At 43.9% G+C, this 27,157-nt stretch overlaps 1 protein-coding gene across 1 annotated transcript; it reads left to right on the forward strand.

The window, feature by feature from the left end:
• The first annotated feature begins 278 nt into the window (after nucleotides 1–278).
• On the forward strand, nucleotides 279–27,141 carry LOC138978505 (caspase-8-like). Its single transcript, XM_070351242.1, has 11 exons — nucleotides 279–907; nucleotides 3,159–3,360; nucleotides 5,902–6,793; nucleotides 7,298–7,354; nucleotides 8,314–8,489; nucleotides 9,345–9,521; nucleotides 10,336–10,555; nucleotides 11,275–11,397; nucleotides 11,922–12,031; nucleotides 22,056–22,202; nucleotides 24,160–27,141. Exons 2-10 carry the CDS (start codon nucleotides 3,226–3,228, stop codon nucleotides 22,194–22,196), a joined length of 2,031 nt encoding a protein of 676 aa, XP_070207343.1. The 5' UTR covers nucleotides 279–907; nucleotides 3,159–3,225; the 3' UTR covers nucleotides 22,197–22,202; nucleotides 24,160–27,141.
• Nucleotides 27,142–27,157: the final 16 nt, after the last annotated feature.

The raw sequence follows: 27,157 nt of genomic DNA on the forward strand, positions 1-27,157 counted from the left end.
AACAGTGTATTATTTCCACAATGCAAAACAGCATGTCCATGTGGACGCATGTAATATTGCAGCAGGTGCCTTTTGGCAGGGCGACTGGCAGTACACCTATTTTAAAAAAGACATGCCGGCAGCGAACAATTTACACATAAACTTTAAAGAAGTATGTGCTGTGTTACAAGCTGTGACACGATGGGCACCGATGTGGTGCGGACAAGAAGTGATTGTGCATACTGATAGCACTGTGACAAAATCAATTATCAATAAAGGCAGATCTACAAACAAACACTAATTATACAAAAAAACTTATCTGACAAAAATTTGATGAGTTGAGAATGGAGTTTTGGAACGTTGGCAGTCTATTTGTTTCACGAATTTTAACTTCAATCAGAGTCTTTCCTTTTTTTTTTAAATCTTATTTTGATGTACCGGTACCTTATTTTGAAATTATCAAATAAATCATGAATAATAGTCTCTGTTTTTATTTCTTTAAACCTAATATACTGTTGAGATCATTTTCTTGATTTCATTTTTCACAACTGGACATGATTGTGTAACACATAAATATCAACTCGAAAATGTAATTCTCTCAGTCGTTAATTAATATTTCTTGTGCCTGCGTTTTAGTTTCACGCGCCTGTACTTTGACAAGTCTTGGCATGATTTGAGCCGAGAGGCCAAGCTTTCGGCTGGTGCGTGTGACGTCACAACTGGACGGTGTTCTTTTTGATCTAGACATAATAAGCTGCAAAAGGCATTGCAGAGGGCGTCGATACTCAATTTGAAACCCTATTCAAAATCATACAGGAATTTATTCGGAGGCATTATTCTAATTTTCACTTTTCCGAAGTTTCCGGAACTGCCAAGCGAGGCAACTCTTGCAAGCAAGAACGCGCCTGAAAACGGCATCGCAGAGAAGGTAAGGAACCAGGTATTGTACCGGTGGTGACAGAGTAGCCTCTATTGTGCTTTATGTGGCTGAATAAGCGATGGTCTTTTTGAACTTGGGCCAAGTTTGAACAACTTCTATGCCAAACATTGAAACAAGCCATAAATGAAGACCCAGCAGCTACCACAAGTCTTACTCTAAATTTGCTGTAAAGCCCATGAAAAAGTTGGTGACTTGTTATGATCAAGATGGTACTTATTTCAGTGAAAAGAATGTGCAGATTCATACTGAAAGTGAAACTGATTACCTAAATCAGAAACATATAATATACTTTTAGAAATCAGTAAATGTTGCTAATGCTAGTATTTGCATGTTTGTGCTTCAATAATTTTAGTGGAATTGATATTAAGTAGTCACTATATATTACCTCTTGTTTCCAGACAAATTACATCGCCATGAACAGAACACGTCAGAATAAGGATCGCATGTCCAGCGCTGATCAGATCAGAGTGATATAGCTCAATTGGTAGCGCGCTGGATTTGTATTCAGTTGGCCGCTGTCAGCGTGAGTTCGATCCCAGGTTCGGCGGAAATTTATTTCACAGTCAACTTTGTGTGCAGACTCTCTTCGGTGTCCGAACTCCCCCCCTGTGTACACTACATTGGGTGTGCACGTTAAAGATCCCACGATTGACAAAAGGGTCTTTCCTGGCAAAATTGCTTAGGCACAGTTAATAATTGTCTACCTATACCCGTGTGACTTGGAATAATAGGCCGTGAAAGGTAAATATGCGCCGAAATGGCTGCAATTACTGGCCGTATAAAATTTCATCTCACACGGCATCACTGCAGAGCGCCTAGAACTGTACCCACGGAATATGCGCGATATAAGCGTCATTGATTGATTGATTGAAGAAATTGTACGTATGCATGAAATTACGAAATTGGAATCAACATCGTTAACGAAGTCTCAGCTACCTCCTCCCATCCCCTTTTATCGAGCAACCAAGTCCACAGGAAAAAAGAAGAAAGCAAAGCGCAAACCAGTTGATGATTATTAACTTTGTTTAACACATTGATGGTGTGATGATTCATATACTGATATTATAAGATATGTTTGATGGGTTGTTGACAGACCAGCTTTTTTGTCGGTCCGAGGGGGAGCATATCGTCTTTTGTTTCATATTTATTGACCAAGGCCAAAGGCCGCGGTCAATAAACATGAAACAAAAGTCGATACCCCCCGAGAACCGACAAAAAAGCTGGTCTGTCAACAAACCACCAAACATCGTTTTTGTCATCATTTTGGTAGTGAGAAAATAAGTGCACAATCAACCCAGAGAGCCATGCTTTGAAACACGGGTTCCTTGCTGATAACCACACGAGTCCCGGTTTGATAACCACTGGCAATCAACGATAGCCGTGGAGCGAGGATTATCAGAATGAGCTGGCGTGTGAAAGCAACTTTCTGTGTTTTTGAGTTCATTAAATGTTGGGATGAATATGTCAGGTTTGAGGATGCACAGTTCTGTAGGTTCATCTCGGTATTCCACCCCTCGGCTTTCTGTTGTAAATATTAAGCTGAGTGATCGAATGTGGAAGCTACGTTTGGTCAAAGGTCGCAGAAGATTTGCGTCGTGCAGCGAAGGAAAGAATCGCGATCTTGTTTCCGACTCAGTACCTCTTTGTTTTTCATTAGACCTGTCATTCTGCTTGCTCGGTTTTGTTAGATGTTTGCACATCTTGTTGCTATTTTCTTTGCTTTTATTATTGTTTCTTATTTGTGCTTCGTTTATCGATACAACGTCTTGTGCACGGGTCAAAATGTGTGTGTCAGGGGTCGTTTTACTTGAACTTGACGTTCGTGTTTCTCCGAACGTCTGTGTATCGAAACACAGATACACGAACTCCATGACTCTGTAAGAAGACAAAACATATCGCTAGGTTTCATTTGTTTTTGATGAATGTATGACCTTTCATGAAGTAGTTTTGTTTTTTGTTTACTTTTGCCAGTTTGCCAGTTCGTTTTTGGAACTTTGCAAAGCAGTGTCGTGTCGTCTGTTTAGGTCTGGAGAAACACCAATGAAAAGAGCCGAAGAATCCCCGAGCGTTTCTATTGGGTTTGCTTTTGATTATCCATGTATAACCTGCTTCCTGCAACTATGGTAACCGGGGATTTATTGCCTGGGGAACATGAGATTTATTTGCCAGGTGCTTGTGAATGAAAACTCGTGAAAATGATGACAAAGTGATATATACATCATTAAATATATGATTTCAGTATTCCGTCCATCCAGGAGCATCAAAACGGTGTCACCATTGCCATACTCGAAGATCTGACAGGTTGAATGGATCCGGCAGACAAAGATCTGTTGATTCTACGGCGGCCAGAACTGGTGGAAGACATCGACATCATAAATGGCCTTCTTACTCATCTACTCTCACGTAAAGTGCTCAACAAGCGAATGGTGCAGAGTATCACTGTGAGTTGATTCTAAGAACCACGTATACTTGTAACTGTAGCTTGGGGTAGGTCTGTGGGCTGTAGTTGTTCATTATCTGTGAGTGTGACTGTGAATGATGTGTGCGTCTGTGTGTATACAGTGGAAACCCCCCTTAAAAAATCGGGTCTCAAAAAGGAGGGAGTCTTCAAATGGGGTACATTTACAGATGTTATGATTATGAACAGAAAATCCAAGGAGACAAGAGTCTTAGAATAGGGGATGTCTTTTTTGTTACATTTAGTCAAGTTTTTACTAAATGTTTAACATAGAGGGGGAATCGAGACGAGGGTCGTGGTACGTGTGTGTGTGTGTGTGTGTAGAGCGATTCAGAGTAAACTACTGGACTGATCTTAATGAAATTTTACTTGAGAGTTCCTGGGAAGGATATCCCTAGACGTTTATTTTTTATTTTTTCGATAAATGTCTTTGATGACGTCATATTCAGATTTTTGTAAAAGTTGAGGCGGCACTGTCACACCCTCATTTTTCAATGAAATGTATTGAAATTTTGGCCAAGCAATCTTCGACGAAGGCCGGACTTTGATATTGCATTTCAGCTTGAAGGCTTAAAAATTAATTGATGACTTTGGTCATTAAAGGCGTCTACATACAGTACAAGCATACTTCCATTTGAACGTTCACCGAACGGGAACATCCTGGCTGCTTTCTGTAGAGCGTGAGAAATGTTCAAAGAATTTATTTTCGTGTACTTGGTCCTCTACAACAATGGCGCCTCGTTTTGGGGCTGGACGGCTGTTATGATACCGGAAATCACGCCCGGACAGTAAGCCTCTCGTAAACCATCACAGATACTGTCAGGCTTTTACACACAGTACAAACACCCTTCCATTTGAACGCTCACCAAACGGGAACATCCCAGGTGCCCTACGTAAAGAGCGAGCAATTTTTAAAGAATTAATTTTGCAGATTGTCTCGAACACTTTTTGGACCCATCCTGAACTCAGGTCAAACATGAGTTACTTCCCTTCGGGTCTCATTCTATCGATGTAAACTGGCGATAGCCGTGAATCGATGATTATCAAAATGTTTTTGGACCGTGGTGCGTTTTTGCGCTAGACCTAACTTTTAAAATCTAAATAATAAATTGACAGCTTGTTACACAAACGTAAACATTCTTTAATCATAAAAGAATTCTTTTTTCATAAAGACAAGATCAGTACAATTCGAAGTTGTGAAAGTTTGAAAAAAGAAAAGCCCGGAAGCAGGGTCACGCAAGGGTCGTAGCAGACGACGGTTTATGCATATCGCTGTTCCTCTCAACAGTCAAAAGCCATCACTAGAGTTCTTGTGAACCACAGCCGTTTGTTTCGTGCATAAAAACGTGCTATTGTAAATAAGCTCACATCGAGTCGCATTCAAATGACAAACTGATGACTACATTGTGAAAAAGGGAAACTGTATCACACGGGTTCACGATGGCTCAGGGGTAAGATAAACCACGCAAAAATAAATTCTTTGAAAATTGTTCGCTCTTTACAGAGGGCACCTAGGATGTTCTCAATCGGTGAGTGTTTAAATGAAAGGGTGTTTGTACTGTGTGTAAAAGCCTGACCGTATCTGTGATGGATTACGGGAGGCTTACTGTGCCTTTAAAAATCTGAAAATTGTAATTAAAATTATATTTTTATAAAACGATCCAAAAACAATTTCATCTTATTCTTTATCATTTTTTATTCCAAAAACATATAAATATGTTATATTCGGATTACAAACAATCTCTGAAAATTAAAAATATAACATTATGATTAAAATTAATTTTCCGAAATTGATTTAAAAACAATTTCATCTTATTACTTGTCGGTTCCTGATTCCAAAAACATATAGGTATGATATGTTTAGATTAAAAACAAGCTCAGAAAGTTAAAAAGAATAGAGATAAAGAAAAGCGTGCTATCCTTTTCAGCGCAACTACTACCCCGCTCTTCTTGTCAATTTCACTGCCTTTGCCACAAGCGGTGGACTGACGATGCTACGACCGGCACGGTTGGCCTAGTGGTAAGGCGTCCGCACCGTGATCGTTCGAACCCCGGCCGGGTCATACCTAAGACTTATAAATTGGCAATCTAGTGGCTGTTCCGCCTGGCGTCTGGCATTATGGGGTTAGTGCTAGGGCTGGTTGGTCCGGTGTCAGAATAATGTGACTGGGTGAGACATGAAGCCTGTGCTGCGACTTCTGTCTTGTGTGTGGCGCACGTTATATGTCAAAGCAGCACCGCCCTGATATGGTCCTTCGTGGTCGGCTGGGCGTTAAGCAAACAAACAAACAAACGATGCTACGAGTATATGGTCTCGCTGAATAAATGCAGTGCGTTCAGTTTCATTCTGTGAGTTCGACAGCTTGACTAAATGTTGTATTTTCGCCTTACGCGACTTGTTTGTTTTTAAGGTAGCTTCCACTGTGCGTATGTGTGCGTTGTGTGAAAACAAGCAAGGATGTGTTATTTATGGAGCATGACATTGAGAGAATAATACATTCCACTGTCTCATCCTCTGTTGTAGTATAACAACCCTCCAGACAGACAAGTGGAAGAGCTTCTGGACTTGCTGCCCAAGCGAGGCCCCAACGCTTTCCAACTTTTCTGCGATGCTCTCATCGCCACAGACCAGGCGGATGTAGTGACAAAACATCTGCAAAAGGGAGACGATATTCAAACCTCATCTGCCACCGCTGTTGCAGAAACAAACATACCCTCATCACCTTTACCCGTTTCTGTTGCTGAAACAACAGAGGTTTCACTTCCGACTCCCGTTCCAACAGCATCGCCATTGCTAGCATCAGCATCTACGTCAGCATTATCATCATTGCCATCTTCCATACAAGCGTCAATATCACCACAGTCTGATCCCTCTGCTGGACAGTCATCCAGTCTCCCCACCACCCCTCAGAAGCGACCGGTGAAATGTTCCTGGGAAGACGACCGCGAAAAGAAATCTCGCCTAGCCAGCCCATCTGAAACAGACAGTTCTCCACTCAAGCGTATCCGTTCAGACTCTGTGATCTGTATACGTGGTGAAAATGACAATGTGATCAAGATTTACAGTCCTGAAAAAGGGGGCCATACTCGAGAGAAAGATGTGTTTAGTTTTGTTAACCCGTCAGGCTCTGCTGCCAGTCCGAAGTTGATCCCACAGAGTGAAAAAACAAGAAACCAAGGCGCTAGTAGGGCTGAAGAAGTTCGCTACGTCATGAAGCATTTCATCGCAACAGATAGTGAAGAAGATAAGGGCCAGGAAGAAAATCTCCGGCTGGCCTCTTCAATGCTGTCAAACCTTCCTGAAGAGTACCTGAAACTGATCTCAGCTAGCCGAGTGCCGACAACCAAGTTGAGAAGGGAAGGAGACTTTGGCAGTGATCTGATGAGAGAAAGGCTGTCACGGTGTGATTCCACAGGTATGTTATTCTCTGCCTGTTTGTTTTCATGTTGCAAGATTGCAAATTTATCAAAAAAAACAAGAAAGGTATGTTGTTGGAACGTTTAATTATTGACAAGTTCACAGATATTTTGACCCAGCGTTCTTTTAAGTGCAAAGATAGAAGAACACTAATTATACAGAGAAAATGTTCATCTGCTTGCAAGGAAGACACAAGCAAGGCAATCTTGACTCTTGTAGTTTTTTACGTTCGGGTTTGTCTAATTTGTAGAAAAATTAGGTTGCCTGTTTTTTAAAGTCTTTGTCTGTCAGTGACAAAAGTGATATGTTATTGTTAACACTACGACACTAACAGTACCGTTATCTATGACTTTAAATCATTCTGTTGTATTAGTATTATTTATTAGCACAATTTCACACTTTTGCATTTTCTAAGGTGGTGTAAAAAAAACTATAACCCTGTCATTTGTCAATACGCATCATACATTTAGGAGAATTAATCAACTGGATTGTTTGTTTCCAGATACTATGGAGACAAGAAAGCCTGAAGGTCTGAGATTAGATGTCAGCAGAAAACCAGGTACAGTATCCTTGAACAGGAATGATGGAGAGCATGACCATGTTTAATAATAATAATAATAATAATAAATGAGCATTTATATAGCGCAACATCATAACTTTACAATTATGCTCTTTGCGCTTGACACATTTAAAATTCAAACACAGTTATACAAGCATTTACATCTACATTCATAGTCAGCAACGCTTGATTAAAAGCATACACCATCAAACATACATTACAACAGATTCTTCCACTAATTAAGTAATAATATGTTTGCTAGGCTGACCCATTTAAAGTACAAATGTAATGCAACAGTCAATTTTAGGGTCGATGTGTCTGTATAAGAATTACAAACAATACTTCAGATGTTATTGTGACTTCTGTCCATGTGAAGAGTCTGAGGAATCTGCCCTCTTCAAATTGATCATATTCATGACATGTTTTAGATTAGATTTAAAGAAATATTTTTGTCATGAACTATGAGTATGACACACATGAACAATTAATCATAACTCACTAACTGCACAACAACCTGAACATATTTGCAGGATTTGAATAACATGGATCTTAGCTCGCCAAAAAAAGGCATATTGTATTTTCATGACAAACAATGGTAAGTAAAGAGAATAGGGATTGACGAATATTATTTGTAGACCATTACGTTTGTGAGCAACAACATGAACTGGGGAAGTAGTTGTATTATGACTAGGTAGGACATTTCCCACCAGAAAATCAGGACTGATTTGAACACTTATTTCCTGATAGATTTCGTGATAGGTTTCAAAACTGGCAAGAAGGGGAAATAGCAGGGAAAACTGAATATTTTGGGGACATATGATTATGAATCCAACGCCAATTTTTTTTAAACTGATTTGTAAAGATTCTCAGGTCTCATCTCTGGATGACAGAGATCTTTTTCTAATCTCAGTTCTCATCTCTGGATGACAGGGATCATTTTCTAATGACATGCTTTGCAGAGATGGACCAGCCAGACCGTGTGGGGGAGACTGCGAGAGTTGCCACTAGTGGTGTCACCCTTCATTTACAGCCCACCCTGAAGCCCACCCCGAAGCCCACAGACTCTACAGACGGCCCGTTGTGTGTTCAAGTGGATCAGTCCACACGGCAGTTCTACAACTTGAACAGGGATAAGGTAAGGCCAAAAAGAAAAATATGTCTGTTTCCGGTAACCCGACCGACCCTATTTTTAAGCGCCAACCCTAAAGGTTTATTTCGCTTTTCGCACACACAACAACAACAAAAACGGGAGGTAATCGGTCGATGAGATTTCACAATCAAAGAGACTTACCTCCCGTTTCCGTCTTCACGCGAAAAAAACATGGCGGCCAATGACGCCGGGAATCCCTCTGAAGGGTCTGTGGCAAGATTTCCTCTTGCAGTTATTCTAACAAAACGTAAGAAAAAGGTTAAAAAAAAAAATATTAAAAACGACCGACCGACCCTATTTTTTTTGGTGATGTTACCGGAAACAGACATATTTTTCTTTTTGGCCTAAGCAAGAGAGAGGGAGACGATGATGGTGATGATGATGATGAGCTGGTTTTGGTTTGTTTACTTATGCTAACCCCTACCAACTCCCACCCTCAAATGTCAGGGTTTCAGGAAATGTCTATGGTTTGGTTAGCTTACCTAAAGTAAGCAGATTTTGGGGTTGGGGTCACGGAGAGGAGAGGTGATAAGGAAGGAGGGGGTGGGAGAGGAATTTGATGCTGTGCTTTGTATGTCTTGTGTGTCTCAATTCCTTGTTGATTTAACTTTAATGAGCTTCAGTTCAGAACACAAATTTGTAGACCATTTTTATTCACCCATCCCACCCCCACCCCCCTCACCCACCAATTCATTTTTTAAAGTTTTTACTTGTGAAGAAAATATAAGATAAGTTACCGAAAGAAGGGTACACTGGCTCTTTATACATGCACAGAGCGGCAGATTTTCAGTGCACCTCATGAATCACAAACCACTTACATTCTTTCTTATTTTTTGACAGTCGTACCGCATGGTTGGGATGCCCAGAGGGCAAGCGCTCATCATCAACGTCAATGAGGTGTCGGAAAAACCGCCGCGACGAGGAACGGATATCGACCGTGACAACCTGAACAATCTGCTGACTCAGCTTCATTTCCAGGTCACCACCTACAATGACGATGACGACCTCACTGCACTCGTAAGTTACGGCAGGAATACCCGGCTTCTCCGGGCTCTCGCTGAGAGGCAATAATTACCTGCAAACTTACACACGAAGATGTAAGATGGAAAAACATCCCTGGCTCGGACACAACCATAATATGTATACCGACATAAAATGTAGTGTTTCAGAACATGGCATGGGTGATGGTTGATAGCCGATTTAAATCTTTCGTGATCCATATCTGCTATTTAGACTGAACATTTTAAAATGTTACCATAAACTGACCGTGAATGGCATAATCACACACACAAAATTCGGGAAGGATCTATATGGCCAATTGTATAGTGTTGACAAAAGTTGCACACAGACAGACAGAAGTTTCTGAGAGTTCGGTAGATTTGCAAGGGATATTTGAAAATACTGTCTTCTGTTGAAATTACACCTGCACGAGTTGGTTTGTTATCTCTCAACTACCATAGCTCCCTATCACAAAAGGAAAGGACGTCTGCAATGAGTAGAACACTGAGGTACTGAAGCAGACCCTTTGTGAGCCTGCAACAACACAAAATGGTTATGAACCTGAAAATCAGCAACTGACTTCTACAGGGCCTTCGGTTAAAAGTGATTTAACAGGAAAGTCAGTTTTGAAAGTTTCCCGGCACTGTGTGACTAGTGTTTTTGTCATTTTGTTCCATTTTGAATATTTTTGAGTACAAAAAGAAAAAGTATTTTTGGAAAAGAGCTTTGTGTTAAAATGTCATCTCCCAGTTTCCTTACTGCTAGATGTTACAAGAATTACACCAGTATTTTCAAACCAGTATGCTTATCCTTAAATGTTCCTTTTCTACAGGGTATGGCTGAAAAGCTGCGATCATTTGCTGCCAAGCCGGAGCATGCTACAGCAGACGCATGTATCATTTGCCTTCTGAGCCACGGGGAAGAGGGTTACATGTTTGGAACAGACGGCAAAAAAATTCCACTGGAGGAGATTTTCATGCTGTTTGACAATCGCCACTGCCCAACGCTGCTGAACAAACCCAAGATTTTCTTCATACAGGCTTGTCGCGGAGGTGAGTAATGCTTAAGTGAAAACAATGATTTTTTGTTTAATGTATAGATAGATGGCTTAAATTTAAGATAGAGGTGGCTTAACTCATTGTCTCCCAGGTACGGATATATCCATACCCACTGATATGGCTCTATCTGACAAGGTACGGATATATCCGCTCAGACTGTTAGCTTCAGTTGCTTCCTGTAACGTCCATCTAACGCCTGCATTCCAGCGTGTTGATACGCAGTTACCACCGAGTTACTACAATTCTGAGTGACCTGCTGCAGCACAGCTGGTCTCGGCTAAAAAAAACTTGGTCAACATAGGTGGGGTAGAAAGTGTTAAAGAAACTGGAGGAATGTAGTCTCCAAATCATAAGGTATAGTTGAAGTATTGAAATTAGAAACTCAAAAGGTAAAGCTTTGGGTCCATGTTAAAAAAAAAAATTTAAAAATTCAGCTTTCAAAGATGATCATTTGTAACATGCAAACTTACTAAGAAGAGGATATTATCTGTCTTTTGGAGCTCTATTTGGTTGAATATGATAGTGCAAGAATTAAGTCTGGAAGAGTAATGCTGAGATGCTTTGTTCTCACTTATCATACATCAATAACATGTTCCCTTTCTTGGAAGATCTCCTCTGTTGTATGGTTCTTGTTGATGTCTTGATTTTTTTGTTTTGATTATGTGTGTTATATCATTATTTATGTGTGTTGGAATTAACTCTTTTTTCTTCAGGCATGCTGGATCATGGTGTGAAAATTGTGCATGACGAAACTGACGGAGGACCTCAGATGCCAAACAACATGGTTCAACACCCCTCCATGTCTGATATGCTCATCTGTTACCCTACCCTGCAAGGTACGTGTGTGCTTGTTTTATCTCCCACAATTCCGAGAGGTCTTGGATCACGTGAGAGCGTGAATTCCTTTCCTCTCTACATTGTGGTCGATATTAACCACAATTAGACTTCACTTACTAGTCACTTACTAGGGTAAGCTCATCATAATTTTGTAATATGACTGCATAGTGTCTTTACATGATGGGAAACAGTACATCGATGTCATCATGGAATTTTGTCGTAAATCTATTCTTCACGATTTTGATGGTTTTTTTTCAGTTTTAGACTAAATAAATCATTCTCTGTGAAAAATATTCTCTTAAATACGATTGGCAATGCATGATTTAACATTCTATTATCTTTCTAATCTATCCATACCAGGAACGAATATAAACACTATCACATATTAAAAACAATCAGTTTTGTCCTTCTTCTGAAAAGCTGTTTAGTTAGTCAGAAAATCAAAACAAGTTTTGTGCAGTTGATCAGTCAGCAACAAATTGCTTGTGTATTCATTATTTTTGATGCTTGCTTTTGATGACAGGGTATTACGCCTGGAGAAATCGTGAGCGAGGAAGCTGGTACATTGAAGCTGTTGTGAGGGTGTTCATGAAGCACGCCAAGTGTGAGGACATCTGTGCAATGCTCAACAGGGTTTGTATTTTAATGTTGTCTTTTGCAGTTGATGAGGGCTTCTTTAGAATATGGTTGTGGCAACGGGAACGCAGAAAAAGAAGAAGATGGTTTAGGACTTGTTTAGAAGATAGTTTGCAGTGCTTTGGTAAAATGAAAGCGAAACAGAGAGAGAGAGAGACTGTGTGTGTATGGGAAAGTAATCTTCTGAAATGAGTAAGAGGAAGAGAGTGTGTGCATGTACGCATGCTACATGTCTTGAGTGGATAACTTCCTCCTTTTTCTCGTCTATGAAATCTGCAGTCTCCGGTTGGATAAATGATTTTCGTTGCCCAGCCATTCCTCCCCCTTTACCAGCCAGCAGCGATTTGTGTCGCCAGCACAAGGCTTGTTCGTATGACCAACTTCTCGTTCGTATTTGCATACGAGAATAACGGTATTTTTAACGGCACTTGAACCAAAGCGAGGCTCACTTCCTTCCGTTATCTCGTTGTGTCGTCTGCGCTGCATTTGAGTCGGTTTCGTCGAAGTTTTCTGCTTTTGTTTTTACATCGATAAAGTACTTTAGCGCTTCGACAAGCAAGATGGAGGATGATGAGTTTGAAACTTTCTTTCGAGTTGTTTCTTGACAACAAAAAGTATGCGGAACTGGAACGAATTACCGAGGAAGATCTTCGCAATGAACTGTGTATCGCGGTGAAAAAAATGACAGTTCGTCAAGTCACAGTGACGGTTACGAAACGGAATTTACGAAAGTGCAGATGGATACAAACAGTGGCTGGTCCAGTTTAGTGAAATGACAGGACCAGCAAACATTACCGATAATCTGACTGCGTAGCAAGTGCTTGACTTGCTTGTCGAAGAGACACTGCGTAGAAACTGACTCAAATTCAGTGCAAAGCAAGCCAGTGTCAAAACTGGCAGTGACAAGACGTAAAAAGTTTGCGTGTTCGGAAATGGTGACCTGTGGATCTAGTCATGGAAAATGTTATTGAGGCTCATGGAAAGTCATGGAAAAATTATGGAATTTTGTTTCTAAAAACCAGTGGGGACCCTGCACATACCAACAATTGAACAAGGCCATATTCTAGACCAATCCTTCCCCAACTGACACCCAACTAGCCATCCGCTCAAACAACCTCATTCAGGCCTGGGACCATGTGACATCAGCTTTACCTTGTATGGTGCTCGTGAATGCTCGGACAGTCTTCAGGGGTCTAAAACCGTGTTTCCGCGGCTGTTTCTTGAAATCCGAGAACATGCTGAACTAGCACTAGGGTGGATGCGACAACAGCCGTGTTCCCTTTGGTGCCAAGAAATCTTTTGTCGCAAAGGCAGTATGCACAGGTGCGTTGTCATGTTGCCAGCATACCGGTGTTTGGACGGTCTTTTTGCCAAGCCTCGACTACTTTAGGCAATTATTGGTGGACATAGCAGTCAGACGTGACTGTATGCCTGTCCTAGGGAGTCACAGTGTCTAAATGCCCTGATCAAGCGACAAAAGATGCCACCTTTTGTTTTTCAGTGCTTGTTGTTATTTGTTATGGGCAGGTGTTGGGTCCCCTCAAAACACCCACACACACGAGACTTGTTTGGTTTCAGGGTAGAACTGATAAACAAAGGTTTCGTCACCTCTGACGATATTCCGTATTGATTCGGACTAGCCATTGCTGATGTTTTCAAGTATTACCAGGCGCCACTCTGCCCTGCCCCTCTTCTTCCCGTCACTGGGTTCATGTGGTACCCAACCGGCTTATCGCTTTGGGGCCATTAAATATTTGTGTGAGATCTTTTCGAATGCAGAGCTTTCAATGCCAAGGGCATATTACATCTCCCTGATTAAAATAAAGGGATCTTTTCTTATTATCTGTTCAACAGCGCTAGTGTTTTCGAGGATAACGGATAAAATGAGTAGACAAGGGTGGGTATCATTTTCGAGGCTTCATCTACCCGGTTTAAGATTGCTGTACCAGTTTTACAACACGGCTCTACAAAGAGCGTTAATTCCAAAACATTTCGCCAAGCTTTCATGCAAATCGGCCTCTTTTAACCTTTATTTTGTAGTTATTGTATGCTTGGAAATCATGAGTTTTGAGCTTTATGGCGCAATCTCATACATTGCTCAGTCAGTAACTTCCCGAGTCGATTATGTGGAAACGAAATAACTCTGGAACTTCATTTTTTGTGTCTTCTTCTTCTTCTTCTTCTTCTTGCGTTCGCCGTCACACCATCAGTTTAGTCTGCGAGACGAATGACGTCGTGGCTTCCAGGTCTTGTCTGCTCCCATAGAGTTTGGTGCGGAGAGGGACTGATGCTGGCCACACTTTGTCTCTGATTGGTTTGAGTTGGGGGCATGTCATTAAGACATGTTCTGGAGTCTGGTCTTCCAGACCACAGGGACAGGTTGGTGATGGGGTCAGCTTCAGCTTCCTGAACATGTGGGCGTTGAGGCGACAGTGACCATTCGTAGTCGCATGATCACTACTTGCTGCCATCGTTCTAGGAGATGATATGCGTCTCTCGTGGATTGTGGTCGCATTGCTGCCTTCACGAGGGTTTTCTTTTCAGCGAAGCTGACTGGGTTGTCTGGTTGTTCCTCCCTGGCTCCGAGTTTGGCGAGCTCATCAGCTGTTTCATTGCCTGGAATTCCGCAGTGTGCTGGAACCCATTGCAGGACTACTGGTCGAGTCTTGGCAAGCTCCTGGAGTTTCTCCATCAGACGAGGAAGTTTGTTTTCTGCAAGGGCTTCCAAGGTAGACAGTGCATCAGAGAGGAAAACAACTTGGGGGCATTCGCTTTCCGAGTCATGAATCATGGAGGCTGCTTGCATGATGGCCTGAACTTCTGCTGCATAGTTTGAGCAGTACTTTCCTGTTGGTATCCCTGCTGTAGAAGTGTGCCCCTCAGGAGATCTGACAAGTACACCTGCTCCTCCATTGGCCACGGCGTTTGTTGCTGAACCGTCTGTATACGCGTGAATCCAGGCGTCTTCAGGGTACCGTTCAGCAATCATGGCGAGTGTTAGGGTGCGCCTGGCAGTGTCGTTCTGGGAATCTCCTGAGGTAACGTAGGGGACTGTGGTGGAGATGTGAAGATTCTTGTAGTCTTCTTTCCATGGCTGCGGCAGATCTGAGTAACTGATTGGTAGTGCTGATGGAGGTACAGAGGCTTGGTGCTCTCTGGCAAGTCTCTTGCTTTCATGTAAGAAGCTGCTGCGCTTGAGGCGGTTCTTTGTCAGGTTATCCATCCTCTTCTTCATCGGATGTGCGGGCAGGCACTTGAATTTCTCTGTCTGAACCATGACCTTGGCGTCTCTCCTCTGACTGAGGGGTTGAATGGCAGCAACTTCTTCCATGGTCTTTATTGGTGTGGATCTCATCGATCCAGTAATGATCCTGAGGGCTTGGTTTTGGACCCTGTCCAGTGTCTGCTGGTGGGTCTTCGCTGCTGTAGACCAAGCTGTGGAGCCATACTCAAGATGGGGCCTGACCGCTCCCTGGTAGACTCGCTTGAGTATCTCTTCGTTTGCTCCCCAGCTGGTTCCGGCTAGCTTCCGCATGATGGCAAGCTTGCGCCTGGCCTTTGCTTCAGCATTGTGGATGTGGGGTTTCCAGGTCTGTTTCTTGTCAAAAGTGACACCAAGATATGTTGCCTCGTCATCACTTCTCAAGGGTGTGTCACCAAGCTTGATGGTTCCAGTCTTTTGTTTTGAGGATAGGGTGAAGAGTGTTGTGGAGGACTTTTCCTTGTTGATGGCAACACACCATTCATCTGCCCATGCCGCCAGCCGGTCAGCAGCCAGTTGCATCCTGTACGTGGCAGTTGTGGCGTATTCCTCCTTGCACCACATCACCAAATCATCAGCATATAATGCAGCATGGATACCTTTGGGAAGAATTTGTACAAGGTCGTTGATGAAGACCAAGAAGAGTGTAGGAGAGAGGACTCCTCCTTGTGGGACACCATGTCGCAGTAGTATTTTCTTGCCGACTCGACCGTTGACTGAGATTCTTGCTCTGCGGTTGTGTAGATAGGATCTGATCCATCGCAGCATGTTGCTTGCGATTCCACATCTCTGCAGTTTCACGAGGAGGCCATCAGTCCAGACCTTGTCAAAGGCTTTCTGTAGATCAATCCAGGTGGCGAAGAGGACCTTCTGTTCCTGGAATGCATCTTCTATTTCTTGGTAGAGATAGGTTGCCTGGTCTTCTGTGCTGTGAAACTGTCTGAAGCCTGCCTGTTCAGGAGCCAGGATGTTCTCAGTCTCTAGATACCAAAGCAGGCGCTGGTTGACCATCCTCTCTAGGGTCTTCACAGTGCAGCTGGTCAAGCTGATTGGTCTGTAACTAGTAGGCTTCTTCTTGTCCTTTCCTTTCTTATGGATAGGAATCATGATTTATCACCAGTGCTGGACTGATCGTGTAACCTCTGCGAACGCCAAGAAGAAGAAGGAATCATGATGGCCTCTCGCCAAACTTGTGCCAATGTGCCTGTGTCCCAGCTGAGATTGAAGACTTCCAGTAGTTTCAGGACAGCTGTGTTGCCTAGGTGCTTCAGCATCTCGTTCGTGATCCCATCTGGCCCTGGGGATTTCCTGGTTTTTAGTTTCCTCAAGGCAATTTGTAGCTCATGAAGAGTGAAGGGTAGCTTCATGGGTTCCACATCTGTGTGGTGTTGTGGCCGCTCTCTCTGTTCTCTTCTTGCTTCTCTTTGTTGGACAGGGCTGACAGGTACATTGCTCTCGTCTGCATAGTTGTCAGCAAGACGGTTAGCTGCTCGTCTCCCTGTCAGCATCTCTCCGTTCTCTTCCAGTGTCACATTCTGGCTTCTGTTTTCCTCATCATTGAGCTGTCCTACGACTCTCCACAGCTTCGTTCCGTCTCTCTCAAGATTCAGCGCAGCGGTTTTTTCTCTCCAGCTTTTGCGTCTGGCCTGGATCTTTGCCTTGAGAAATTCAGCCTTTGTCTGCTGGAGCCGTAGGTGGTTCTCATCTGATGGGCTACTTTCTGCTGCCTGTCTGGCAGATTCCATCTCATCCTGCAGTTCTTGTAGCTGGTTGGTCCAGTATGGCTTGTACTCTTTGCGAGCACCTCGTGGGATAGACTCGTGGGCTGCTTGCAGGATGCAGGCGTTCAGGTCTCTGACAACGTTACTGATGTTTCTACCTTGGACATGGAGGTCCTTGGTAAGAGTGTTTGTTCGGTGTCTGAAAAGACTCCATTTAGCCTTCTTGTAGTTCCAGCGAGGGTGGACAGGGTAGTTCATGGTGTTCCTGTTGATGGAGAGGAACACTGGCCTGTGGTCACTTCCTCCTAACTGCTCTCCCACCTCCCTGGTGACGTCTCGGTGGACATCTTCGGTGCAGAGAGCAAGATCTGGAGTGGAGGTAGTGCGCCATCGTCTGGAGTAGAAGGTTGGAGTATCATCTGGGGAGTTTATGAGGATGAGTTGGTGTTCATCTTGCCAGTCTTCCACTTCTTCACCCCGGCGATCCATCTGACTGTAACCCCAACTCTGGGAGTGAGAGTTGAAATCACCTACTGCGAGAAAGCTCGAGTCTGGGACTTCGATGGTGTCAAGGGATAGTGGACGGTCGTTGGGGCAGTAAGTTCAGGATCTGCAACTCTGTGTCATTCAGTTTGGCCCGAATCATCTGGTACTCTGCTCCCTCCATGTGGACGGCTGTTTCGCAGGCTTGGATGTTGTTCCTAACTAGTGTCAGGACTCCGCCTTTGCGTCTGTCAGCTCTGTCCTGTCTGAAGCACTGGTAGCCTCTGACCTTGAAGGTTTTTCCCATCTGCAGGTGGGTTTCTTGAATGCAGCAGACGTTTATGCTCCTTTCATGCAAGATATGTTCTAGCTCTGTCTTCTTGTTCATGACTCCTTCTGCATTCCACTGCATCACCATAAAAGGTTGACGCTTCTTGGATGTTGAAGTGGTTGTTGTGCTACCAGTCGCATTCCTCCTCCGTCCCCTGGCGCAGCAAGACGGACGAGAGGGACCTCCAGTAGCTGAGGTTGGACTCCTTTGAGGCTTGGAGCCCGGCGCTGCCTCACCCTGGAGGGACCTCAGTGGGCGAGCGCCATGAGTGTCGCTTCTATCTGATGGTGTCATGGTTGGCGTTGGTGCGTGGTACCATGGTTTATTAGAGTGCGCCGTGCAGCCCAGTACCTCCGTCTTCAGCACTCGAGGTTTCTGTCGGGGTTGCCTCACCCTTAGCTCATGGCCCGTACGTCCTACCCTGAGAGCACAGGGGGGAGGATTTGCCAGTTTGGTCCGCGGCCGCAAGCGGCTGGTCTTCATATCTGAAGTCCGTTCCCCTATCCGCCACCCGGGGACGCGCTGGGTTGGGGGTGGTCGCCCCACTGAAAATCCCACACTGGGTTAAAGAAGTTCAGCCTGTCCCAGATTTTTTGTGTCAAGCCTCACGATAGTCCACTATTTGACGGCATGATTTTGTATTGAACGTCATATTGCCAGGAGCCTGGATTCTAAATAATAATGGAACAGCCCTCGTATAGCACAAGAGGAGCAGACCAAAACAGAAAAGTCATTTCAATCTTCTTTCCTTTTACAGGCGGTCACAGAGTACATAGAAGTCAAGATAACGACCAATGACAGCAAGATGAACATCGTCAACTACTACTGCCCCAACGACAAGATGCTGTCGCTTGACACAATCCAGGTCCCTGACAGCGGCTTCCTCATCGCTGGAGACTTTAACAGCCAGTCCCAGAGTTGGGGATATAAAACACTAGACAGGCGAGGAGAAGACATTGAATCTTGGCAGGACGACAACCACCTGATCCTTGTCAACGACCCCAGAGATCCATCTACCTTCTACTCGCGCCGCTGGCACTCAACAACAACACCAGACCTGGCATTGTGCACGGATGACATCCACAAAAACATCTCAAGAAAAGTGGATGAACAGCTGGGTGGAAGCGACCATCGCCCAGTTCTCCTTACCATCAGTAGAGACTCAGCATCTGAGCATCCACAACACCCGAGATGGAACTACAAAAAGGCAAAGTGGGGACTGTTCAACATACGAACAAATGAGCTGACCAGAGCCATAGAAACAGAGGGGAGAAACATCAACAACGTGATAAAGGAGTTCAATGCTAGCATAATCCAGGCAGACAAGAACAGCATCCCACGTGGAGTGAGGAAGGACTACATCCCATACTGGTCCGATGAGCTGCAGAAGACGCACGATGCACTCACAAGAATGATAGAAGAGGCAGAGACGAACCCTAGCCAGGAGAACAACATCAAACTCCAAGAAAGCAAAGCAAAACATCTGAAGACAAAGCTAGAGTGCAAGAGAAGAGGCTGGAGAGAAAAGACGGCAGGGCTGAATATGGAAAAAGACACAACAAAGCTCTGGAAACTTACAAGAGCACTGAATGAAGAGGGCAACAAGGGACAGAAGATCACCCTGGAGGAGGAAGGAAGAACACTCACTGGAAAAGCCGCTGCCAATGCTTTCGCCCAAGCATATCGGGGAGAAAGCGACACCACCATACCCCTGCCTCTACAAAAGGAAGTCAGAACAGAAATTAGAGAAAGAACAGAAAGAAACGTCCAGGATGCCATGCAACAAAACATCACCATGGCCGAGCTGAAGAATGCCATCAAGAAGCTCAAAAAGAAGAAGTCTCCAGGTCCAGACAACATTACGAATGAGATGTTGCAACACATAGGCAACTCGGCCCTCCAGAAACTACTGGGCATCTTCAACCTCAGCTGGAGACAGGGACAGGTACCTCAGTGCTGGAAGGAAGCCAGGATGATCCCAGTCTTAAAGAAAGGGAAAAACAAGACCAAAACCCTGAGCTACCGACCCATCAGCCTGACAAGCTGCGTATGCAAAACCATGGAGCGCATTGTCAACCAGCGCCTGCAGCTGTACCTGGAATCAGAAAGCATCATCGTCCCAGAACAAGCCGGCTTCCGACAGCACAGAAGTACGGAGGACCAGACAACACACCTTAGCCAGGTCATAGAGGATGCTTACCAGGCCCAGAAGGTCACCCTGGCCACTTTCATTGACCTGCAGAAGGCCTTCGACAAGGTCTGGAAAGATGGACTCCTTGTGAAGCTCCTACGTTCCGGCGTCAAAGGCAACATGTACCAGTGGACCAAGTCGTACCTGCACAACCGAAAGGCCAGAGTGCTGGTGGACGGTCACTGTGGCCGAAAGGTGCTACTACGCCAAGGAGTTCCACAGGGAGGAGTACTCTCCCCCACGCTATTCATACTCTTCATTAACGACCTGGTACCAGAGTTGCCCAAGGGAGTCCAAGCGGCACTGTATGCTGATGACCTTGTTCTCTGGTGCTCGGAAGAGTATGCAACCACAGCAACCTACAGGATGCAACTTGCCCTAGAAAAGGTTGCAGCGTGGGCGGAAGACTGGTGTGTGACCATCAACAGGGAGAAGACCACTGCCACTCTCTTCACACTCTCTGCCAAAGCGACACCTGGCAAACTGACCTTGGGTGACACACCCCTGAAATTTGAAGACCAGCAAACATACCTGGGGGTCACCTATGACAAGCGCATGACCTGGAAACAACACATCATGAATGCAGAGGGAAAGGCCAGGAGAAAACTAAACATCATGCGGAAGCTGGCAGGATCACACTGGGGTGCAAACGAGAAGATCTTGAAATCAGTCTACCAGGGGACTGTACGACCGCACCTTGAGTACGGATCAAGCTCTTGGGCAACAGCAGCCAAGACAAAGTACAGAACCAAGCGCTGAGAATCATCACGGGCGCAATGAAATCAACACCCATACAGAAGATGGAACAGGTGACTGGCATTCCTCCACTGAGCAAAAGGCGAGACTGCAAAACAATGGTACAAGCCACCAAGTACCAGTGCACTCATGACCATCCAATGAGTGACAGACTCAAGAAGATGTCCTCAGGCAGGCTGAAAAGATCAAGCTTCGCTCTTGAGGCAAGGGCTTTGCAGAAGAAACATCAGACAGAGCTAGTGGAGCCACCATCTTTCTCCCTTGACGCCCCACCCTGGGAAGACAGACAAGGAAACCTGGACATACAGACCAGTGTCCCCTACCTCACAACAAAGGACGAGCAGAGCAATGTGACGAAAAAAGCCCTGACTCTTGCCATGCTTGAAGAAAGGTACCCCCAAGAAGCATGGATACGGGTGTATACTGATGGGTCAGCCACAGAGGCCGTCAAAAATGGAGGAGCGGGGGTGTATGTCCAGTACCCCAGTGGAGAGAGGCAAGCAGAGGCTATACCAACAGGCCTCCACTGTACAAACTACAGAGCTGAGGTACAGGCACTGATCCATGCAGCATACACCATCAACGACAGAGTCAACCATGACAACCAGGTGGTCTTCCTGACTGACGCTCTGTCAGTACTACAAGCTATGACCAGTAGCAAACTGCCTCAGCTGGAGCACGCTCTACACAACATCAAAAGCCTGAGGACAGTACTGCAATGGATCCCCTCCCACTGTGGTGTACAAGGAAACGAAGAGGCGGACAGGATGGCAAAGCTGGGTGCAGAAGATGAGCAAGAGAACAACCCTGTGAGCCTGACAGAGATGAAGACCATCATTAAGTCTCTGCACAGGACGCCCCAGCCACAGGACAGCTACCACCTGCTATCCAGACCACAGCAGGTGGTCATCTTCCGCCTGAGAACGGGACACAACAGACTTAACCAGCATCTCCACAAGAAGCTGCATGTTGTGCCCTCCCCCATGTGTTCTTGTGGGGAAGCAGAGCAGGACACGGCCCACATCCTACGAGACTGCAGGAACCACCAGGTGCTGAGAGAGGAAATCTGGCCAATGCCGGAGTCCCTGCACAACAAGCTGTACGGGCCAGTGGCTGCGCTGCAGAGGACCACTAATTATATCTCAAGATCTGGACTCCAAGTGTGATCGGCGATCGAAAAGAAAAAGAAGACAGGCGGTCACTTATTTCTCAACATTATGTGACGCTGTGCATTATCTGGTTTTATTACCTCATGTTTGTTTTTTTTTTTTGCACAGGTCAACTCTGATGTATCTCGCAAAGTGTCCAGAACGCCCCAGAGTGAGATGGACCGTATGTCACAGATGTCTGAGTACAAGAGTTCCCTGCGTCAGCCCTACCTCTTTTTCTACCCTGGCATTGGTGCTCCTTCTATCTGATGATGGGTAAGTACCCCTCCTTTCCCTTTTAAAAAAAAAATTGTGGTTGATTGGTTGTTTTGTCATTGTTTTTTGTTTGTTTGTGTGGTTTTGTTTTATTTTTGTTTCTTCTTTGTTTGTCGATTTGATGCCGTGAAAGTCCCTTTTTACGACCTCTAACATTCTGAGAAAATCAGAGGGAGTCTTAAAATGGCGGTAGATTAATGGAGGTTCTGAACAGAAAATGTAGATAAGAATTGTCTCTAAATTTGGGGGGGGGGGGGGGGCACTGTATGTATGTCACCTATTAGCTGACTGTCTGTCATTTGCATTGGAATTGCATTTGTTCATGGGTAATGCAGTTGTAAAGTCATCAACCCATTCTTGTAATTCATTTGATTTACTGTTGTGACTGAGTGTCCAGTTTCTATTGGAGCAAGGCCTGAAGTTTCTGACCTTGTTCCAGTTTTTACAGTGGTCATTAGGCCCCCCCCCCCCCAAAAAAAAAAAATAGTCTGTTTACGGTAACATAGGCAAAAAACCCATATTTTTCAGTTATTTTGCCAAAAAACAAAGATTTTTTTTTTCTTTTCCAAATGCCAAAAAAAAGTCTAGGGTCGCGCGAAAAAATAGGGTCGATCGGGATACCGTAAACAGACTATTTTTTTTTGGGCGGGGGGGGGGGGGGGGGGGGGGGGGGGGGGGGCCTTAGGGTTACTCTATGAAAGTATGCGAGTATTTAGTTTGGTCATTGGCGATATACAAAAAATTGGAAGACAGGGGTGGTTTCCCTTTTAGTAATTGTCTTTTATATAAAAGACTGGGTATGAGATTATTTAGAACACCTTTAAAAATGTTTTATGTAAATTTGGAGTCTTGTTGTTGTTGTGTTTTTAACTTGTATTGTAGTAAGTGTTTTGGATTGTGACTTCTATTTTTGAGAAAAGGAAATTATACTTCAATACAGTAGAGCAATTATTACCAGCTATTGTGTTTTCAGCGTAGCAATAGGGCCCGATATTTAGACGAGACAAGTATAATGCCGACGAGTCGAAGACGAGTCGCATTATACTTGTTCGAGTCTAAATATCGGACCCTATTGCTACGATGAAAACACAATAGCGTTTATATAGCTATTTTGACATTAAATTCTGTGTTAAAATCATGTTTTTGTCAGCAACAAGTACCAGAATGGTCCATGTCGTTGATTGCAGACGACGGTTCCCTTTCCGCATGAAGCTACGGAAATAACCGAACATTGAAAAACCCACGGACATGTATTACGGAGAAAACTCGAGATAACCGGATGTTTAGCATTACGTCAATATGCTAGGAATCATATGACGTCATGACGTATCATGCTTGCCTACGTATTTTGTATGTTCGAAATTCTGACTTCTGTTGGGAATTCGCGTGGTGAAGACTGCGGTAAATCTGTAGATGATAAGAGAACAAGGATTGTCTCAGAAGAAACGACTAAATGTTTCAGACCGGTAGGGGCCTAACTTCATTTCAACATTGCACTATACAATGGACGTTCTATGTGACAGGAGAGTTTGCTGATTTTGTGTTAAACATTGGAGAGATCGTCTGCTAGAATCAGAGATAGGTCGCTTCAGATTGCAGCTTCTGGAAATTTGCAAGGTTTGTTGCCTGTTAAAGAACTGGATTTTACACGTAATGTATGTCATGTACAGTAAGCAACAACAAAAACACACACAAAGCAAACCTGGCGAGGTATGCGTGTACTTTATACACGTGGAAGAAACCGGAACCATGCGTCTTTGTTATCGACAATATGCTTTTGGATATTGAGTAAAATGGCCGACTTCCACCGCATTATGCTTTGATGATCGGAAGAGACCATCCAATCACAGCCCTCGAATTCCCCCACGTGTTCATCAGAATAGCTATATAGTTCTACATTCTGAGACTAAATGACTCTTTCTGATTACCATATTTTACACAATTTATTCATTTGCAGTGACCTGATCATCGAAATGGGGTTGCTCTTACCAACCACATCTTCTCCGTCCTGTCAGCATTATTGTTATTACATTTTCTTCATCGTTCATCTCATCTTGGGTGCAGCTGTGCTGTGCTACTTCAAGACTTGTCTGGACAAACTGCTGCTACCACTGGTTACAAGAGTGGGATTTGAACACTGATTCACGTAAATACGCTATAGATTGCACATATTCTTACTTACTTATTGCACATACTTGTCTGAACAATCGCCTAACCCCAGGAGGTTGAGGTGGGTTACACCCAAAGAATTCATAAGATTTCATTCAATGTTGGTAGTATTGCTGCTTTTTTGTGGAGGCCACAACCATGGAAGCTTTTTTCGTTTTTCCTCAAGTCCCATTCCTGTGGTTACTAAAAATATGAGTACAGTGAAACCCCCCTTTTAAGACCTCCACAAATCTGAGAAAATCAGGTCTTAAAAAGGAGGGAGTCTTAAAATGGGGGTTTGTTTGTTTGTTCGTTCATGGGCTGAAACTCCCACGGCTTTTACGTGTATGACCGTTTTTACCCCGCCATTTAGGCAGCCATACGCCGCTTTCGGATGAAGCATGCTGGGTATTTTCATGTTTCTATAACCCACCGAACTCTGACATAGATTACAGGATCTTTTTCGTGAGCACTTGGTCTTGTGCTTGCGTGTGCACACGGGGGTGTTCGGACACCGAGGAGAGTCTGCGCACAAAGTTGACTCTGAGAAATAAATCTCTCGCCGAACGTGTGGACGAACTCACGCTGACAGCGGCCAACTGGATACAAATCCAGCGCGCTACCGACTGAGCTACATCCCCGCCCAAAATGGGGGTAATTTTACAGAGGTTATAAACAGAAAGTCTGCGAAAACAAGGTCTTAAAAAGGAGGAAGTCTTAAATTGGGGGGTCTTTAAAGGGGGGTTGCACTGTACAATGTAATTGGCACGTAAGTTGTAATTGGCAAATTACTGTTATGATGCTAAATTTTCTTGCTACTTTTCTTTCTTGTTTGCTTGGTTTTAAGTGTGTATGCTATCTTACTCTTAGCAGTGAAATTGTTTGTGAGGATAAGCAAGTGTAAAGTCATCAAAGCTTTGGGAGATAGATGCTTCCTTTATTTCGACCATCATGTGAAGTTGAAACCTCAATCATCTCTTCTTGTTGTGGTTAAGCTTAGCTGTTGTAGGGCTCACTTCAAGAAAATAATTATCTTGTGTGATGGTGATACTGTGTAGTGTTGTGAGCTTAGGAAGCAGTGTTTTGTCCAAATCGTGCACATCATGTACAGTGGTGCCAGTGATGAGAAGACACCCTTAGGACCGACTAAAAGCGTTCCTACATTGCAGGTGGCCTGTCATGACAGTTATAATTGGGTCAAGATAATAGACAAGAACTACAGAAAGTGTCCTTTATTCAATCAATCAATCAATATGAGGCTTATATCGCGCGTATTCCGTGGGTACAGTTCTAAGCGCAGGGATTTTAATTTTTTTTAATGTTTTTTTTTATGCAATTTATATCGCGCACATATTCAAGGCGCAGGGATTTATTTATGCCGTGTGAGATGGAAGTTTTTTACACAATACATCACGCATTCACATCGGCCAGCAGATCGCAGCCATTTCGGCGCATATCCTACTTTTCACGGCCTATTATTCCAAGTCACACGGGTATTTTGGTGGACATTTTTATCTATGCCTATACAATTTTGCCAGGAAAGACCCTTTTGTCCATCGTGGGATCTTTAACGTGCACACCCCAATGTAGTGTACACGAAGGGACCTCGGTTTTTCGTCTCATCCGAAAGACTAGCACTTGAACCCACCACCTAGGTTAGGAAAGTGCGTTACCACTCGGCCACCCAGTCCTTAGTTCAGTCAAGATAGTACAAGACGAAAAGTACTAGATCAAGTAACAGGCTATATATTGAGTTGAACAAAATAGTGACTGAACTTTCAATGATACAGAGAGAAGAGGTTTGGGGATAGCACTTGTGTTTATATACCATGTGAGCACATGATCCAATAAACGAATTCCGGAAATAACTATGTCGGGTTTGTATGGGTTGTGAAACGCATGTGACGGGCGCAGTGGCGTGGTGGTAAGACGTCGGCCTCCTAATCGGGAGGTCGTGAGTTCGAATCCCGGTCGCTGCCGCCTGGTGGGTTAAGAGTGGAGATTTTTCCAATCTTCCGGGTCAACTTATGTGCAGACCTGCTTAGTGTCTTCACCCCCTTCGTGTGTACACACAAGCACAAGACCAAGTGCGCACGGAAAAGATCCTGTAATCCATGTCGGAGTTCGGTGGGTTATGGAAACACGGAAATACCCAGCAAGCCTACTCAACGAAAGCGGAGTGAAGCTGACTGTGCTCTCAGAGTATAGTGTGGGGAACCCAAATGGGCAAACGAGCTCACACGTCACCAGAAAATTCTGGAACGCTGAAGAAGAAGTAGAAGAAACGCATGTACAGGAAGCACATGGCAATGTTTGTCTGTGCAAATGCAAGGGTACTCACTCTTGCAGAACCCATGCAAACCCGAAAGAGTTATTTCCAAAAATCGTTTCCTTTGTGGGTCTCAAGATTTTTGTGCAGGGATTTCGTTAGCACATGGTACCTTTGACATGTTGTGTACATACTGATTGCATTTTATTGAGAATATATGCGGATTACATTGTATTGAGAATACATGCTGATTACATTGTATTGAGAATACATACTAATTACATTGTATTGAGAATACATACTGATCACTGATTGAGAATTCCCCTGTGAGAATTCCCCTGGGAGGGATTTAAAAATGAAGAAATATGCTATTTTTTGCAGAAAATCCTTATTTTGGCTTGTCAATTTTAGCAGAACAGTATTTTAATGAAAATATACAAGTTGGGTTTTTTCAGAGAAGAGATGTATGATTGTTCATGTTTGCTGATTTTGTGTGAATAATTAGAAGTGATAATATTGTTAATTTAATCACATATTC

This window comes from Littorina saxatilis, linkage group LG10, assembly GCF_037325665.1.
Source record: "Littorina saxatilis isolate snail1 linkage group LG10, US_GU_Lsax_2.0, whole genome shotgun sequence".
Lineage (NCBI taxonomy): Eukaryota > Metazoa > Mollusca > Gastropoda > Littorinimorpha > Littorinidae > Littorina > Littorina saxatilis.

What these genes read in the sequence shown, in the direction of transcription:
- LOC138978505 (XM_070351242.1), top strand. Translation starts at nt 3,226, where the DNA reads ATGGATCCGGCAGACAAAGATCTGTTGATTCTACGGCGGCCAGAACTG. An exon ending in ACAACTTGAACAGGGATAAG is followed by an intron (nt 8,490 to 9,344) that starts GTAAGGCCAAAA and finishes ATTTTTTGACAG; the next exon opens with TCGTACCGCATGGTTGGGAT. An exon ending in CATACAGGCTTGTCGCGGAG is followed by an intron (nt 10,556 to 11,274) that starts GTGAGTAATGCT and finishes TTTTTTCTTCAG; the next exon opens with GCATGCTGGATCATGGTGTG.